Source organism: Balaenoptera musculus, chromosome 3 (assembly GCF_009873245.2).
Source record: "Balaenoptera musculus isolate JJ_BM4_2016_0621 chromosome 3, mBalMus1.pri.v3, whole genome shotgun sequence".
Lineage (NCBI taxonomy): Eukaryota > Metazoa > Chordata > Mammalia > Artiodactyla > Balaenopteridae > Balaenoptera > Balaenoptera musculus.
Genome location: NC_045787.1, coordinates 82,907,929 through 82,926,799, shown reverse-complemented (window position 1 = coordinate 82,926,799; position 18,871 = coordinate 82,907,929). Strand labels below are relative to the sequence as shown.

At 36.5% G+C, this 18,871-nt stretch overlaps 1 protein-coding gene and 1 pseudogene across 3 annotated transcripts; one reads left to right on the top strand and one right to left on the bottom strand.

Annotated features, from left to right (window-relative positions):
- The first annotated feature begins 3,675 nt into the window (after positions 1 to 3,675).
- Positions 3,676 to 16,006, top strand: NUDT12 (nudix hydrolase 12). 3 transcript variants are annotated; one of them, XM_036848711.1, is made up of 7 exons: positions 3,676 to 3,961; positions 6,218 to 6,429; positions 7,323 to 7,909; positions 11,109 to 11,276; positions 12,356 to 12,469; positions 14,703 to 14,902; positions 15,866 to 16,006. In XM_036848711.1, exons 2-7 carry the CDS (start codon positions 6,224 to 6,226, stop codon positions 15,974 to 15,976), a joined length of 1,386 nt encoding a protein of 461 aa, XP_036704606.1. In that variant the 5' UTR covers positions 3,676 to 3,961; positions 6,218 to 6,223; the 3' UTR covers positions 15,977 to 16,006. The 3 variants fall into 3 exon arrangements, with proteins under 3 accessions (XP_036704606.1, XP_036704607.1, XP_036704608.1); XM_036848712.1 differs by having other exon boundaries at positions 3,680 to 3,767; XM_036848713.1 differs by having other exon boundaries at positions 3,681 to 3,818.
- Positions 16,007 to 17,298: 1,292 nt separating this feature from the next.
- Positions 17,299 to 18,295, bottom strand: LOC118893311 (annotated as a pseudogene).
- Between the last annotated feature and the right edge of the window lie 576 nt (positions 18,296 to 18,871).

Here is an 18,871-nt window from a genome sequence, read left to right as displayed (position 1 = left end):
CTAGACAGATTTTCACTAAATTTGCAGGAAACGGCTGGCATATTTCTGTCTTAAGAAATAGTCTATGTATTACACACAACATTCACTAGCAGGGTACCAAAACTAAACTAAAAAGTTTAAGCAGCTAAAAGCAGCTAAAACTAAAAAGTGCAACAAAGGGTCCATGAGGTCTTAGAGGTCTGGTAATAGGGAGGGATAAACCATTTTGGAAATTGATGCAATGGATGAGCAGAGAGAAAACAGTTATTTCAAATTTGAACTCCAAACTATTGGACTCAAAGGCAATCAATCCAAATTCCATGCATTGATTTGCAATAACACTGACTCTAATATACAAAACAAAAAAGAATGTGTTCCAGGATGAGTGGTAATAGTGATTTGTTTATTTAATGATGGTTAATCATTCTCTCAAGTTATGCAGAGGAAGCTAACTACTATATAATAGAGGTTATGAATTCAAAGAAGGAAAAATCCTTGTCTTAGTTTAGTTTTGCCCAGAATCAAATCCTGAGACAAGGATTCACATGCAATTGGTTAACTAGGAGGAAACAATAGTAAGGGAGGGAGGAAGTGAGACAGGGAAGGGAAAGCGAGCAATAAAGGGTTGGTTATTAATCAAGTGTCCACTGTAGATAAAAAGAACCTAATCCCACTGGGGGAATCTGGTAGCCAGTCTAGAACAGCGCAGCCAGTGCAGTGAAAGAGTGAGAAAGGCTGAGGAATTTATATACTCAGTCACGTCAGTCATCAGCTTAGGGCTGCTCCCAGGCAGTATTACTTATCTGGCATTGCTGATCTACTGAGCAGGAAGACAAAGTGGGCTTTGGTGACAAGAAAAGGCCCTCAGGCCAAAAAATAATAATAATACCGTTGCTGGCAGCTGGAAGAAAGGCTAGCATACACTGAAGTGGCAAGAGAAAGGGAATGCTGGTAGTAAACTGATAATCATATGGTCAGGAATGATCTAGAAGTACAAAGAGAAGAGGGACTTGAGATGGGCTTTGAGAAATGGGTTGGATTTAGTTAAGGGAAAACATTTAAGTTAGGAAAAGTGGCCTGAGCAAAAGTATTGAGGAAAGGAAGAATAAGACGTATCCTAGGTCAGTTATAAGCCAGTTTGGCAGGATCAGAGAGACAATTTATACAGAATATTCTTGGGAAAATATAGCTAAAAATATATACTGGGTCCATATTAAGGAAGGTACCTAGCGCTAAGCTAAAGAATTTCAACTTTTTATCCTAGGTACTGAGGAACCTTTAAGTTTCTAAATGGGAAAGTAATAAAATGAAAACATTATGGCATTAATATCTATGTTGGTAGCATTACTGCCCCTGGAATATAAACTCCTACTGGATAGGATCTGTATCTATTCAACTTCCCTAAAAGAGGATTACATGCAGAGAAGTATTTAGTACCCCATTAGCAATGAGCACCCCAAGTACAAAGGCTGTGGTATCTAAATACCATTTCTTACTAAAAGGAACCAATGCTCCTTGGAGAAAGGGCTGAATCCAGGGATGTGCAGAATATTTACAAAATCAGTCTAAAACATTTTGTTATGCCAGAAAGGAAGTAAACTATCAAACACTACAGTGGCCTGGTCAAAAGAATTCAGGAGCCCACTTGAGGGAGTTCCCACTGGCCAAAGAAGAAACAATTTGAGCATTAAAGTAATAAATATTATAGAAATATATTAAAATTTTTAACATCCATGAGTTCATAAATATACTTAAAAACCTGAAGATGACAAGGGAACTAACTCATGCTGAAAACTAGGAAATAAAGGAGAAAAATCACACATTTATCTTACTCTTCCTATAAAAACTGTACAAATACTTAAAAATGTAAAGTTCTTTATTATAAAAGAATTTCTGTTAGTAAAGGTAGAATTAATGATCAAATAAGAATATTGCCATTTTGCACCTCCTAATGAAATCATGGACATAGCAATCATCAATGGCTGCTAAAACTATTAGCTAAAAAGGCGAAGGAGAATTTATGCGGTTTATCTTAAAACTTTATCAGGTTGACAACATCTAAACCCAATAACCAACCATAACATGACAGAAAGATAACCAGATAGCATATGTCTCTTAAAGTAATGCAATAAGAAGTAAACAGTAACACCTATGCAGTCTTTTCAGGGGAAAAACAAAAAACCCTCAATCTGAATAATCCTGTAGATTTAACTACCAGTTTAAAAAAAGACAGGAAAAAGGACATCATAGGTATCCATACAATTTGCAAAATTCAGAATGGGCGAAATTCTACAGGATCATTATTTTTTAACAAATAGATTGCAATAAAAAAATTAAACGGGAACCTATAGATTGAAATACATCAAAAGTAATGTGGAGACTTTGTTAGGTCTTGATTTCAGTAAATCAATTGTAAAATATGGAATAAAATTTAAGACAATTAAATTTGACATTGAATGTCTCTTTTATGATATTACAGTACTGTTAAAATTTTAAGTGTACTAATCATATTGCAGTTATGTTCTTTTTAAAAGCCCTTTTATATTTTACATATATATTCATAATCCAGAAAGCTTAATCTTATATACTTATCAATAAAATAATATGATGTCTGGAATTTACTTCAAAAGAATCCAAAGGACTGGGAAGAGGGCTATATATTAATCATTGTTTAGCTGATTTATATAGGTGCGTTCGTCAACCAACTTATTTAAGATATGTTTGAATACAGAGATTGGGTATTTCAAGTGAGTTAACTGAAAAGTATTTCTGACCTCCTGCCTCATTACTGAAATCATTAAAGACCGAAGCCAACTACTCACAGAAAGAAACACAGAACAAAGTTAGAAAAAAGTAGTTATGGAAGTACAATGTCAGCGGGCATGTAAAAACTTCACTGAGAAAAGAAAGAACTTCCAATGCCTAAAATCGGGGTAGGAAGCAATGGTCAACCTTGAGACTCCTTAACTGTTGCTGAATGCCAAGGGGGCAATTTAGTAAAGGAAAAATACCTGATCTGAGAGTTAGACGACTAACAACGCCGAGCTTTGTAATTGCGAACTCACTTAACTTGTGTAGGTTTTGCGAGTACGAAAACACGGGAAATTAAATAAAAAATAACAGTAACAATAATAATTGCGTTGTGTGTACATATGTTATTCTATTTAAACTTCACAACAACCCAAGGAGGTGTTGTGGACGATTGACATAAACTTTTTAGAGGACTACTGAATGAGGTAGGCATCAACACATGGTCCCATTTCTCATATGAGGTGATTGAGGTTCGAGGCCAATAACCTGTTTAAGGTCATATACTGGAACGACTTGGTCCAACCAATATTCCAGGTTTATCTAACAAGAAAGAATGCTTTGAACACTCCAACGCACTGAACTATATCCGAGAGAAGCTTGTGGGGGCTAGATGTGAAATTCTGGAGAACTTAAAACCTTTTCCACAGACCTACAATTTTTTATCGCTCTACACATCTCGGTCTCACCAGGAAAAAAACAAAACCAAACCAAACAGGCCTTCACTCACCGTTAGGAAGCCGGTCCTCTCAGCTGGGGCCTCCTGCCCCAGCTCCCCAAAGCCTCTACACGCCAAGCCCCGGGCCTTCTCGAAGCTCTCAGTCCGTGACCTTCAAACTACATCTCCCATAAAGCCGTGCGAGGACACCGGCCCTTCGCCGGAAGTTTGAGAGGCTCCATCCGGCGCCGGGAAGAGCGAGCGTGGGGATTTCCTGGTTCTTCGACTACAACCTGCTTTCTTCTATCCTGGTCACCTGTGGGTTAGTAGCAGCAGCGGCGAGTTAGTCGGCCCAGTGCCGCTTCTGGAGCTGGAAACCAGTTCTCTGTGCTCTCGGGTCTGCGCGCTGTCGGGCCCTGCCCTGCTGGGTGGTGTGGCGCAGCCTCGCGCTTGGACTTGCAGCCCGGGCGCCGGGGACGGGGCTGGGGACTCAGCCGATCCAGCGCAGTCTTTGAGGTGGGGAAAAAGAAGTGCTGCTTCATGTGTGCTTTCATGTTTTTAAATAAAAGTAACCTCACAGTACTGCCAAGGGAATAAACTCTCAAGGTATTTGACTGTTTGGAGACACTGGAAAGACCGTGCAATGGGTGGCGCTTGGTCGGTTAGATGGCCCTCTTGAACGCCCAAGAAATAATGGTCGGTGACTTAAGTGACAAAGCTGTATTTGAGGTCTGCCCTGTCTCTTGAGCCATGTGACCTTGGACCAGTCAGGGGCACCGGGGTACACATCCGTAAAAGTGGATGTTGGTTTGACTAAATCTAAGACTTTTTAAACTCAAGATTCTTTAAAATGACTTCTCAGGATAGTCCGTGTTCTTGGACAGCAAGGGCAGCATTTAGCTAACTGAATCACCTCATCCTGCCTTCAAATCCTTACCTTCAGGAGAACCTGACAATGAGAAATGAAAAAGTAAATCAAACAGTAGAGGTGGACTTTAGACTTTGTGTGCTCTTCTGGAATGAGTAATGGTTCTATTTCTAGATGACTTTTCTGCTGAGAAAGCTAAGGGAGAAAGTGTACATTTTCCACTTCTTTTCACCTGAGAATACTGTATGCATAAGCATTCGCTGGGGGTAGTGAATGGTACTATATTTTTGGAGGCCAGTTTTGCAGTCAACCTGCAGTGAGTGGGCTGTGGAGAAGGTAAGGAAGTGACCATGACTTAAATACTGCCTGAAGTAAACCTAACTGAAGAACCTGTATGATATGATTTTAAGGAAAAGGCAACTTTAAAGGGAGACCATACATGAGTCAGTATACAGCAGTGCAAAATAAAGTCCTGAAAAGTTGTAGCTTTCGTTATTCATAATATTTTAAAAGCATTGAGGAATCTTAATATGAAGAGAATGGTGAAGTAAATTCTAGAGTAAATCAAAAGAAATAAAAAATTGTTTTCTAATCTAGAAGTCACTCCTACTTTAAGTTGTATACAGAATTTCAATATTTTGTTTCTATTTCTGTGAGTAGTTTTGACCTATTTATAGGTAGCAGAAAGATATAAACAGGTAAGGTGAATAGTCACAAAGCCCACTTTTTTCTTTTAATATTGTCATGCTATTCCTACTACACAACTGATCAACAAAATTGCAGTGTCAGAACCCTAGAGACAACTGCTGTCAAAAATTATGGATTATAACCTTTATTTCTCTTCAGCCTCAACATCTTATGCTCAGAATGGTAGAAACCTAGTTAGAATCCCAAATCTTTTCTTAATAGAATTTCATAGAAAAAAAAAATCATACCTTAAAAAAAGTACTTTGAGACGTTTATAGACAACTGAAATATGAACCATTTCCACACACACACACACACACACAAAAGCTCAGTTTGTGCCCTACCACATTCAGTCCACGATTAGGCAACATTTATTAAAAGGTATGGAACAATTATTTTCTTTCTTACTGAAATAACAGAGTAACAAAGCAGACAAAGTTAATAGTTTTAAAAGCTTCTGTGATTCAAGGATAGACAAAGTGACCAATAGAACAGTGTCCAATAATAGATCCAAAATATATGGTCGTCTCATTTGTGACAAGGATAATACTGCAATGTAATGGGACAAAGATAGTGAATTCAAGAATGATGCTGAGTCAAATGGATTATCTATTGGGATAAAATGTATCATGACCCCTACCTCACACCATGAGCAAAAATCCTTCCCTGATGGATTAGCAGAATTAACTATGCAAGGTAAAGCAATAAATTTTTTTCATGTGAAACGTAGCTTTTTGAATAGGATCATAATTTTCCTGAGAGGACAGATCCGTTTCTAGTACCACAGAATCTAAGAATACTACTTGGCATCTGCTGAAAACATCTGTCTTTATTTCTGTCTGCTTGCTTTAACTCCCCTCATGCCCTGATCCATATTGAAGTCCCTCTGGTTTGCTGAAATACACTTTCCTCTTTGTAATGTCTGTTACCTTATTCCCCCTCCCAATGATGTCACCCCCTTCAACTGTATTCCACCAAAGTTCTTTATACATTATTTTATACATCCCCCATGTTGAATTATATTTAAAATTCTCAACTGATAACAGTTTTGAAATGTATGCTGTGATGACAGTTGATTACCAGTTACCTTTTTAAGAGTATGTTGTTTTAGAAACCGTAACTACTATTATAATTATATCAGCACCCTGATAATGTTCAATCATTGATACAAGAAAGCAATTGCAAATGAGTTTTTTTTCCTATTTTCCTATTTTAAGGAAGAAATGTCTTCTGTAAAAAGAAGTCCAAACCAAGAAATTATATCCCAATTTCACTATTCAGCTGCAGAAGGAGATATTGCCAGGTTAACAGTAATGCTCAGTCATTCTCCATCTCTTCTCAATGAAACTTCTGAAAATGGCTGGACTGCTTTAATGTATGCTGCAAGGAATGGGCACCCAGATGTTGTCCAGTTTCTACTTGAGAAAGGGTAAACATTTTAGGCTGTACCACCTGAAGGAGTGTCTGGTTTAATTTCTGGATTATGCATTTTCTTTTAAATTTTTCTTATAGCCATATTTATAACATTGGGCTTGTAAATAACTCATTGAACAGTCTTGTTATATAATAGCATAATTTCTAATTAAAAACTTTTAACTTTTTTTAATTGGGAAATTAACTCTTCATACTTAACAGCAAAGAAATTGAGTTAAATTAATTTTTTTCTCCCAAATAGAATGTGTAAATCTACCCACTATGACTACAGAAAACTCCTTGTAAAAATTTAATATCTAATTATAGCACATAAAACGTATGCTTTTTTTTTAAATTTATTTATTTTATTTTTGGCTGCATTGGGTCTTCATTGCTGCGTGCAGGCTTTCTTTAGTTGCAGTGAGCGGGGGCTGCTCTTTGTTGCGGTACGCGGGCTTCTAACTGCGGTGGCTTCTCTTGTCGCAGAGTATGGGCTCTAGGCATGCGGGCTTCAGTAGTTGTGGCTCACGGACTCTAGAGCGCAGGCTCAGTAGTCGTGGCGCACAGGCTTAGCTGCTCCACGGCATGTGGGATCTTCCCGGACCAGGGCTAGAACCTGTGTCACCTGCCTTGGTAGGCGGATTCTTAACCACTGCGCCACCAGGGAAGCCCTGCTTTTTTTATTTTATAAATAATCTTCCAGAAATTTTAAATATCTGCTGTCTCTAACTTTTAATCATTTATGATTATTTCTTTTACCTTTCCATTAGTATATTATGTGCTAAAACAAAAAGAAATATATGCAATTATTAAATAGAGGGACTATCACGTACATCTGGAAATATTTTATTGTAATAAATACTGAAGAAAATGTTTCTTTACTATTTTATTTTTTGCTTCCATCCATAGGTGCGACAGATCCATTATCAATAAATCAAGGCAGACTGCACTGGATATTGCTGAATTTTGGGGTTATAAGCATATAGCTAACTTACTAGCTAATGCTAAAGGTGGGAAGAAGCCTTGGTTCCTAACCAGTGAAATAGAAGAATGTGAAAATTATTTTAGCAAGACACTACTGGACCGGAAAAGTGAAAAAAGAAATAATTCTGACTGGCTGTTAGCAAAAGAAAGCCATCCAGCCACGGTTTATATCCTTTTCTCAGATTTAAATCCCTTGGTTACTCTAGGTGGCAATAAAGAAAGTTTCCAACAGCCGGAAGTCAGGCTTTGTCAGCTGAACTACACAGATATAAAGGATTATTTGGCTCAGCCTGAGAAGATCACCTTGATTTTCCTTGGAGTAGAACTTGAAATGAAAAAAGAGTTATTTAATTATGCTGGGGAAGTCTCACAAGAAAAAGATGCGTTGGTTGCCTGGTTTGCTTTAGGTATAGATCCTGTTGCTGCTGAAGAATTTAAGCAAAGACATGAAAATTGCTATTTTCTTCATCCTCCAATGCCAGCTCTTCTGCAATTGAAAGAAAAAGAAGCTGGTAAGAAGTGAACACTGTTTACTTGTATTGGTAATAATCTGATTTTTGGTACTGGATTGAAATTGCATGTATCCACAATTTCTAGGAAGCACACTCTTTCCAGGAAGCAATGAAATTAGGCTGTCTTCATTAGAAACTTCCTAAAGTTCTCACCGTAGAGGACTACTCTCCTGGGTGGTTACAGCAGTTTTAATCAGCCAGGCTTAGTTTCCCCAGAATTAACCCTAATGCATACTAGTTTCACTTGATTTTTTAGTGAATGATTATTGAGTGCCTGCTGTTCAGTGAGCATAATGGCAAAGACCTTGACTGTTTTGCTTTGCTGTCTGTTGCTTGCTGTGCCAGTTCATGTGGGGTCATATATATCATGGTAAGAATGAGGGATTTTATTCTAAATTCCATTTAAATGTTATAACCTGGCCTAGGTTTAAAAAAAAAAAAACCCTCACTCTGGCTGCTTTGTAGATCATGAACTGTAGATAATTAAGTGTGGAAGTCAGGAGTCCTATTAAGAGGGGACTGGAGATTACAGTAGCCCAGGTAAGAGATTGCAGTGGCTTGGATTAGTGGAGTAGAGAGAAAAGGAGAGTTTGCGATATTCAGGAGGTAGAACTGATAGGGCTTGAACAGTAGGTTGAGACTTATAAGTGAGAAAGAGATGCTGGTAACCTAGACTACGTCTGAGTTGTTAAGATGATAATAGGGGAGATGGTGGAATAGTGGTACATTCAAGATATATTTTGGAGAGCAAATCAGCGGTACTTGCTAATGGAGTGGGTATGGGGTATATAATAATGGAAGAAAAGATCAAGAATGACTGCTAAGTTTGAGACTTTAGTAATTTGATAGATAGTAATACTCTTTCTTGATAAAATAATATGGAATGATGGGTAGAGGGAGGGAAGCAGGACAGACTTGAAGTAAATCAAGATTTTCGCTTTGGGCATGTTAACTTTCAGAGAAGGGAAATAGAATCTGGAACTAAGGAGAGGAACTGGAATATACCTGTATGGCAGTCATCAACACAAAGGTGGTATTTAAATCCCAGGAAATTTCTGAGATTACTTAGAGAGTTGAGAGCAAGCAAAAAAAAGAACCTGAATCCCCCTAAATTTAGAGGTCAGATAGAAGGAGAGGAGCCATCAAAGATGATGTTGACAGTGCGGACGTAAGGTAAGAAGAAAACAGGAGAATGTGCTCATGGAAACCAAGAGAGCAAAGTATTTCTTGGCGTTAGTAGTCAAATATATTGAACGCTGCTGAGAATTTGAGTAAGATGACGAAGATTTTTTTTTTTAAAGAATCTTTGGTTTGATAATATGAAGCTGTTGATGAATTTGACGAGAGGAGTGTCAGTGGAATAGGAGGTATATTACAGTAGACTGAAGAGTTAATGGGAGGTGAGGAAGGGGTCACTTCTCAATGTCCACATTCTCTTAGGCAATCTGGTAGGCTCTTCCAGAGACTTCTTAGCACTCATCCCAAAATCTGGGGTGGTATGTTTTATTCCCCACATCTGTGGAAAAAACACAACACTTTTAAAAAGAAAATATCCTTTCTTTGAAGCTGTATATATAATTTTAAGATCAAAAGGATCTGTAAAAAAAAAAACTAGCAAGGAAACTGAGGCTGTTTTACTCAGCTGCTGTGTAACCTTACATAGATACTTAACCTCTGTCTGCCTCAGTTTCCTCCTCCCAAAAATGAGGATAATAATAGTACCTACATTATAGTGTTGCTCTAAACATTAAATAAGATAATGTATGTAAAGATCTTTGCCAGGTGCTTGACACATAGTAAGTACTCAATAAATGTTAGCTTTTTGTATTGTGATGATACTGAAATAATGGCGATACCTTGAGGTAAATTACATAATACACAGTAACAGAGCAGGCAGGTATTTAATGTTGTCTATGGTTCACTGAATTTCAGTGTTACATTTGTTTTTATTTATGGTTTATTTCATTTTTCCTAGTTTAAAATGTTGTTATTGCTGTTTCTGATTATTTTGTTTTTTCCAAAATCCTTAGACCGAATAATCCATTTTAGGAGAGAGAGGTTTTGTCAGGCATTTGAAATGTAGCATTTCTACTCTTATTGCCCCAATTATAGTATTTTTGTTCAGGCCACATTATTTCTTTTTTGAAGTATCAGGGTAAAGGCTGTAGACGAAGTGTACATATTCTAAGATTTATTCTATTAGGCATTTTTGTCGTAAACAAAGTTAATCACAAAAGTTGTAAACACAATATTTTTAAAAATTATTCTATGTAGTTTCTAGTTGTAAACAGAATATGTTCCACAGTGACACAGACCAGTATTGTCTTAGTCCCACGGAAAGTAGAGATGGGTTCCTACAGTTTCCTAGTAATATTGTCTTTATGGCCCAAATCTAAGTTAAGAACTGTCTTTGTAGTGTATTTTTATAAAAGTCACTATTGTAAGGTCACTATTTGTAAAGTCACTATACGCTATAGAGTCATGCATATCCAAAATTTACAAATCACCTATAGTAAATGCCGAAACTAATACAGTGTATACAGATGTTAGTACATCTATCTTTTTTTTTAAATAAATTTATTTATTTTATTTACTTATTTTTGGCTGCATTGGGTCTTCGTTGCAGCGCTCGGGCTTTCTCTAGTTGCGGCAAGCGGGGGCTACTGTTCATTGCGGTGCACGTGATTCTTACTGCAGTGGCTTCTCTTGTTGCAGAGCATGGGCTCTAGGTGCACGAGTTGCAGTAGTTGTGGCATGCGGGCTCAGTAGTTGTGGCTTGCGGGCTCTAGAGCGCAGGCTCAGTAGTTGTGGTGCACAGGCTTAGTTGCTCTGCGGCATGTGGGATCTTCCTGGACCAGGGATCGAACCCATGTCCCCTGCATTGGCAGGCGGATTCTTAACAACTGAGCCACCAGGGAAGTCCCAGTATATCTATCTTATATGAGAGTTATATGAGAGACAATATTTTATTAGTCCAAATTAAAGGTAAATCTAATTTTCATTTGTCATCTGTAGAATTAAATCTTTTACTTTAAAAGAAAGATACAGATCATAAAAATAGGAATAATAAAACCCTTGATCACACAGCTATTCAGAAAATACAGTGTACATCTTTATTATGACCTTAAAACATTTTACTTCTATATTAATTTGTTTACAGTTTGTCACAGAAGTAAAACTTCTTTTGCTTCTCTCGTAGGGGTTGTAGCTCAAGCAAGATCTGTCCTCGCCTGGCACAGTCGATATAAGTTCTGCCCAACCTGTGGAAGTGCAACTAAAATTGAAGAAGGTGGCTATAAAAGAGTATGCTTAAAAGAAGACTGTCCTAGCCTCCATGGTGTTCACAATACATCATACCCAAGAGTTGGTAAGCCTTTTCTTTTACAGTGAAACCTCAGCCATCTGGAAATCTTAGGGAATAAGGCATTCTGGAAAGACAAGATTTTGAGTTGCTGAGGGGCTTACCTTTTTATTGAAAGCATGTTTAATTTAACTATTAAGACTGTAAGTATTAAAGTATTACGTACTTTGATGACTTTTACTACCCTTCTTAACCCTGGGTTAATCAGCATGAATTTGATGTGTTGAGATACATGATTTCAAAAACCCACCATCTGGGTCCACTTAGTGGAGAGGAAAAAAAAGCCGTAATAGTCAAATACCTGCTTGTGGCATCACCAAAGCGGTAGAGCCTGGAGCTAGCTTCTCATTACTGCTTATGTCTGCCTGTACTTTCTCTCCTAATTGGTGGTTTGAGTTGGCTGTGGATTTAGAAATCTGATAACCCAGCGCTTTAAAGTTGTGTGAAAAAAGGATAGACTCAGTAACACCTGAGGAGGTCTCCTGGGAGTAGAGTGCATGGCTTAGTGACATATGTGTTTGCTGCTCAGGAGCCTTTTACATTTGATTACCGGTTCTCAGTTGTGATCTAGTGAGGCGAATTTACTGAATTAGTGACTTCTGGAGAGATGAACTATTATTTTAAATAATTTTTTGTAATGGATTAAACTCAATCATAGAGCCACATTAGCTTTTAAAAACATTTTGTTAAGGACCGCAATGGAAAGAATAGGGAAATTCACTACATTTGCTATGGTAAAATTTGAATTTTCTCCATGCCATGTATTACCTACTCAAACTTCTTTCTAATTAAAAAATAAAAATAAGCCTAGCATACCATAAATACACAATGAATGTTGCTATTAAGATGAGAAAGAAGACAAAAATGATCTTTCCTTAGCTTACTGACAATATTCTATGCAATTTTCCTGAAATACTCTGTCTCCCGGCAGAAAGAAATAGTTTCTTGTAACTAGACAAAAGTCTTGTTCTTACAGGAGATACATGTTTTTATTATCTTACTAGACAGTGACTTTACACAATGAGTCTAAATTATTTTTTCCTGTCATTCGTACATCTGATTTTTTTTTTTTTTTTTTTAAACAGATCCAGTAGTAATCATGCAAGTTATTCATCCAGATGGGACCAAATGTCTTTTAGGCAGGCAGAAAAGATTTCCTCCAGGCATGTTTACCTGCCTTGCTGGATTTATTGAACCTGGTAAGCCTTTTCTTAATAATTTTTATAGTAATTTTCATTTAACTTATAATTTCTAAATAAAAAGTTTGGACGGCATTTGAGAAATAATCTCTGATAAATTATCATGTTATAAAACTGGGATATTTTAAAATATTTTCTGTGTATTTTAGATGATATAATTTTTATTTTTACCAGTGGAATAGTTTTGTGTTTTAAAAATTCATTATTTGCTCTTTCATATATCTTTCATATATTGCCCTTACCCAAGGTATCTGCATGATTTACACCTCACTTCCTTCTGTACTAGGCTCAATTGTCACCGTTTCAGAGAGGCCTTCCCTGATAGCCCTAAATACATTAGTTAGCCCTATACCCTGCATTTACAATCCCTGTCATCCAGTCTGGTTTTTCCCTACAGCACTCATCAGCACCTAACATGGTATATAGTATGTATTTATCTATTTATCTACCTATTTATTTGTTTATTATTTGCTAGTACGAGAATGTAAGTTCCATAAAGGCAAGGACTTTGGTTTATTTATTGCTCTATCCTAAACCCTTAGAGCATATGCCTGATATGTTGTAGGAGTTCAGTAAATATTTATAGAATAAATGAATTAATATATCTAATTAACACGTTTAATCTCAACTTCCAATATTAATCTACATTGATAGATAATAATAGTACTAAACATATGTAGTGCCACACTTTCCCGAAGGCTTTGTTTGTATTAAATCATGTGATCCTCATACAAGCTTATAAAGTAGGTGGTATTTCAGCAGTTTTACAGATGGGGCACTAAGGCACAGGGGCTGAATAACTTGCCCAAGATCAAACAGCTAGTCAGTGATAGGGCAGGGATTCTAACCTGGGCAGTTTGGCTCTGAGTCCATGCTGTTAATTTCTGTGCTGCCTCTAAGTAGCTCTAGGTCATTTTTTTTTAATTGCTGTGTAGCCTTCCATTTATGAATATTCTGCAATTCATTTATCCATTCTGCTGTTGGACATTTAGTTTATTTCAAAGCTTTTACTATTACAAACAACACTGCAGTGAATATTCTTGAACTACTCCTTGTACACATTTGTAAGGAGTGGTACAAGCCTCCGTAGGGTGTATATCTGAGAGCAGAATTGCTAGCTCATAGAATATGAGCATCTTAATCTTTTCCACATATTGCCAAGTTGTTTTCTGAAGTGTTCCTACCAACTCACACTCCCTCTGGAAGTACATGAAATGTCTATTATTCCTCATCTTCACCAAGTTAGGAATATCAAGATTTTTATTTGCCATTCTGATGGTTATGAAATGGTGTGTCATTGTCGTTTTAATTTTTATTTCCCTGCTGATGGAGCATCTTTTTCAGATATGTATTAGGCATCCAGTTTCTTTTTCCCTGAATTTTACATTTTTATATTCTTTGCCTATTTTTGTTTTGGTTGTTGATCTTTTTTTCTTATTGATTTTAGGGATTTTTAAATATGTATTGTATGCTGATATTTATTTAGTTTGGTCTTACAAATATGCTAGTCTATGAGTTATCTTTTCACTATTTTTATGAATATAAATTAATTTTAATATAGGAAATTTACAAATCTATTTGAAATAGAAAGCTGTATTTAAATAGCAAAATATTTATAAACTTTCAGATAAATTTAACTTAGAAACTATTCCCTTTATTCTAATTCTCAGTTTCAACAAATCAGAAATATAAATTACATTTATAGGCATTACTTTATTATAGCTGGGTCAACAATTATATAGAGAAAAATAATCATTTGGTAAGAGAAAAATAATGAGTTTCATTGTATGCTGTTTTTAAAATTTTAGTTTTTAACTCTTTGGAAAAGAGTTATCTGCAGTAATTGTTTGACAACATAAGAAAAAAATGTTTCGAGATTTTAGTGAGGAAAAGGTTAGATACATAAACAAGATAATATATAAAGTGTTTGCATAGTGTTTAGCCAACAGTAAGCAGGTGCTGGATAGTCGTAGATGTTATAATTTTTAAAATATAACAAATTTAGACCTTTAAGAAATGAAAAGTTTTTTGGCATTTTGATTCTGTAGGTAGTCATATACTTTAAGAAATAATGTTTCTTGAATTCCAATCTCATTTTAGGCTTCTGCTTTCTGATTCTTTGAATTCTTTGGACTTTCTGTCCAAAGTGTTTTCCAAATGTTTGAACCATTTGGAGCACAAAATGTCCAGGGTATGTTAATCAGCTACTTGTTCTTTTGCCCCATTTGATTAGGGGAGACAATAGAAGATGCTGTTCGGAGAGAAGTAGAAGAAGAGAGTGGAGTCAGAGTTGGCCATGTTCAGTATGTCTCTTGTCAACCATGGCCTATGCCCTCCTCCTTAATGATTGGTTGCTTAGCTGTGGCAGTGTCTACAGAAATTAAAGTTGACAAGAATGAAATAGAGGATGCCCGCTGGTTCACTAGAGAACAGGTGAAGTTCAATTTAATTTCCTTCTATTGATTCTCTGACTGTATTGGTTTGGGCATGTAGCAAGGATACATGTTTTCAACAAGTTGAATGAATGGCTATGGCCCCCTCATCATTCATGGATTACAATGTAATTGATGTGTCCACTGTTAACTCATTCTGTGAGATTCTTCTAGTAATGATGATTTTGTGCCATTTTCTCATTTCACATGCCATTCCTTGAGAGTAATGATACCTTTCAGTGGCCTTAAAGTGGGTGAACATTATTTCAGAGATGAGAAGCAGGAATATTATTATTAGACATATTTTAGTTTGTAGCATTAAAGCAAGTAACAAAAAATATCAGTAAAAATGCATATAAGTTTTGAAAAGTTCTTGTTCATTTTAAATGTACTTGACAAGACTGACGAAACTGTATAACAAAGATACACTCACAGAACTTTTTAAAACTCATCCTTAAGTAATACAATGAAAGATAAATTACTTGTCTGTGTTTTGTATAACCCAATGTCTTTGTATAGAAAACAGATGGATACTCTACAGTAGTGAAGACCTGAAATCCTTGGTGACTTCGCTTACACAAAATTAATTTTATTTTATGCTCAACCTCAAAAAAAGTAGAAATTAGATTTTTTTTTCAGAATTTTGTAAAAGGATAAAAGGGAATTTTTTCCAAAAGTTGATTTTCACTTTGAAAATAAATGTGTAGCATATACTTTTTCATAACCTTACTTTCATCAGGAAAAATGTCTTTCTGGACTATTTTAAAAATTGAATCACTGACTCAATGAAGCAACTAAAAATAGTGTACTAAATTTTGCATGTTGAATATGGATGTTATTACTTTCTCCTGTTGTTATTCACTGTAAAAGTCATTACATTTTAGTTGAATTGTATAAGCATAGAAATAGTATTTAAGTATGACAGTTTTAAAATCCTAATACATTTTATTGTGGTGTATTTTAGGTTGTGGATGTTCTGACCAAAGGGAAGCAGCAGGCATTCTTTGTGCCACCAAGCCGAGCTATTGCACATCAACTAATCAAACACTGGATTGGAATGAACCCCAATCTCTAAATCAAATAACTAAACTTTGACTATGTCTAATTGATTTCTTTTTTTTTAAAGTCAGATTTAAATTTTATTTCACACTGATAGAAACCGTGAAAAAGATTTACATTTTCCCACATTACAGCACAACATTTCAACGGAATATTTCTTGCCATAAATTAGATCTTGCTGATATGTGTGAAACAACAGTTTATATTCTTCAAGATAAAAGCAAAATGACTTAGTAAATGATTGTTTAAAAACTGTAAATCCAGACATAAACATATGGCTTCATTATTAACATCCTATACTGTCCATACGAAACTGTTTCCATCATCAAGTAGCACCCATTTATAAAGCATTCCTAACGGTGTTCTAGTCGGGATACAGCAGAAAAATTAACAATGGTTCAGAAATATCAAGCGTACATTTTTGCTACATATTAACCTGGGTGGTGACTACACCATAAAAATCTATTTAAAATCAAATAATTGCTACTTTAATGTTTGCACAATAACTTAAAAAGATCCTCTCTGACTACAGTGAAAATTTCAAATAAGTCCATTGGCAGATAAAAGTAAAGCAGATTCTTTGAATGGATTGTTCATTTCCTACAGCAGTCGGTTTCAAACCTATGTGCAAAATAAGTAAACTAAAACTCTATGCTACGAGGAGACTCATCTTAGGGCAAATCATCTTAGAAATTACAGTTTGTAAGATCAGTCTTAAATATTTCAGAACATACTAGAATATGACCTAATTATTCTTCCAGATAATTACAGAAAAATACAACCACAGAATTATTCTCGTTACCTGGACTGAAGATTCTAGTAACTCTGCAGGCCTAAACTGCAGACAAAGGTCCAGTTTAAGTAGTAGTGCAGAAACTTTGAAGGGATGTCTGGTTTCTTTCTACAAGTATAAATACATTTTCAATGCCATCATGTCTGTGATTCAGAATGTCAAATTACAGCATGTATTGACAGCAGATGTTTATGGCAAGTAGGCAATATTTGGTCTGTTATGAAGGATAAAGAAGAAAGAACGTATTTCATTTCTAGAGAGGAAAAAGAATATTAAATAGAAATTATATTCAGGAAAGAAAAACCTGGTCCCCAAAATAAAAGGGCCATTAATTGAAGACAGCAATATTACTCTTTACTGACACTTAGAAGCGTTATCCCTATAATTAGGAATAATGTAATAACACATTCTTACTATGTATTATAATCATTAAGCACATATGAACACATATATAAAAATGCAGATACTGCATGGTGACTAATTTGGGAATAAGTCCAGGGTCTAAGTCACAGCATGCATTAAGCATGCTGAGTCTAATAAGCAGAGTCTTAACTGTTCATTTATACCTGAACAAGTTTTCATTAAGCATACTAATAATTTTCAAGTGATGTAATAAAAAATCTGGTTGCAGTATTTTATTATTTTGCTGAATTACATTTGGGAGAAAGAAGCTAGCTGCTTCACCTATTTTAATACTAGTATATTCTGGATCATATTATACATAGAAACTTAACAGATCATAAATTTCCCATGAGGAGATTCATTTAGTCTGTGTCATTGGTGTATATCTGCAAAACATTTTAACACTGCAAACATCAGGTTTCAAGATCGGGCACAGGAAAAAGTTTATACTCTACGACGGTGATGCTGGTGTGCACTTCTCCACAAGGCCTCTTAGTGACGTCAATCAATGGGAGGTAGGAGTTTATCAATGAACTGCTTGATATCCATCGTTTCCTGTTGACATGAACTGTGCATCATGCCTCCAGAGGTTCTGAAGGTTACATTGGCTGGATTTAGCAAGGTTTTCAGCCTTTCAGCAGTGGAGAACCAAACACTAGGGGAACTAAAGGATCCAAATCTCCATGGCACTGAAGAACTGAAATGTCTCTATTCACGCCACTGATAGGACCCTGTGGAAAGGAAGCTCGCAGCGGCAGCCGGCAGCTGAAAGCGGTGACGCAGGCCAGCCTCTGCTGTGTGGTCAGTGCCCTGTACAGAGATAAAGCTCCTCCTTGAGAAAATCCTCCCAAAATAATTCTGTTAGAAGGAATGCCATTCTTCACCTCTTGCTCTATCAAAGATTTTACACTTTCTACTGCTTAATTCCAGTTTCATCTTCCTGTGAATCTGGTGAAAGCCCAATAATGTCAAACCAAGTAGGCATGGCCACGTTCATATTTAATGTTACAGGCATAACCGGTCCTGTCTCTCCCAATCCATGAAGGAAAATCACCGCAGCGGTGGCCTTCCGGACGGCTGGCACGATGGCGGGCAGCGGGGCCGACGTGTTATTGCCGCACGTACACCGGCTGGGCCCACCGTGCGTCCGAAGCGGAAGGCGGTGCGAGCGCCGAGTCCCGCCCGCGCACGGGCGCGCGCTCAGGTGCGTGCGCGCCCACGCGGCGCCGCGCCGCCCTCCGACCCCGCCCTAATTGATTTCTAATCCCATTTATTCCTGAAGTGAGATTAGAAATGTTTAATGCGCTTTAGAACGTCACAACACAAATATCATACTGGGTTTTCGAAATATTTTCGAAATGTACCTTCCATCTTAACGATAAAATTCATATTTTTAAAAATTGTAACATTGCCTCAGATTTTGTTAAATCTGAGTCAGCGTTCTCTGATCTTTCTCGGGGTTGGGGGTGGGGGGGAGTTGTGCTCCACAGTTTTATCTCACAAAACCGTATTTCTAATAAGAGAAACGTTGTAAAGAAGTATGTTCTGAAAATGTAAATAACCCTAAATTTCAGCACCTCTTGTAAGCATTAGACCATTCACTTAAGTTCTTTTTTGAGAAATAAGACAAAATATTTTTAATGAATTTTGAGCTTGATTTTTAATACTTTCGTTATCATGAAGGTCCTTTTGGTTGTCAGTAGCTGATTTTTGCTC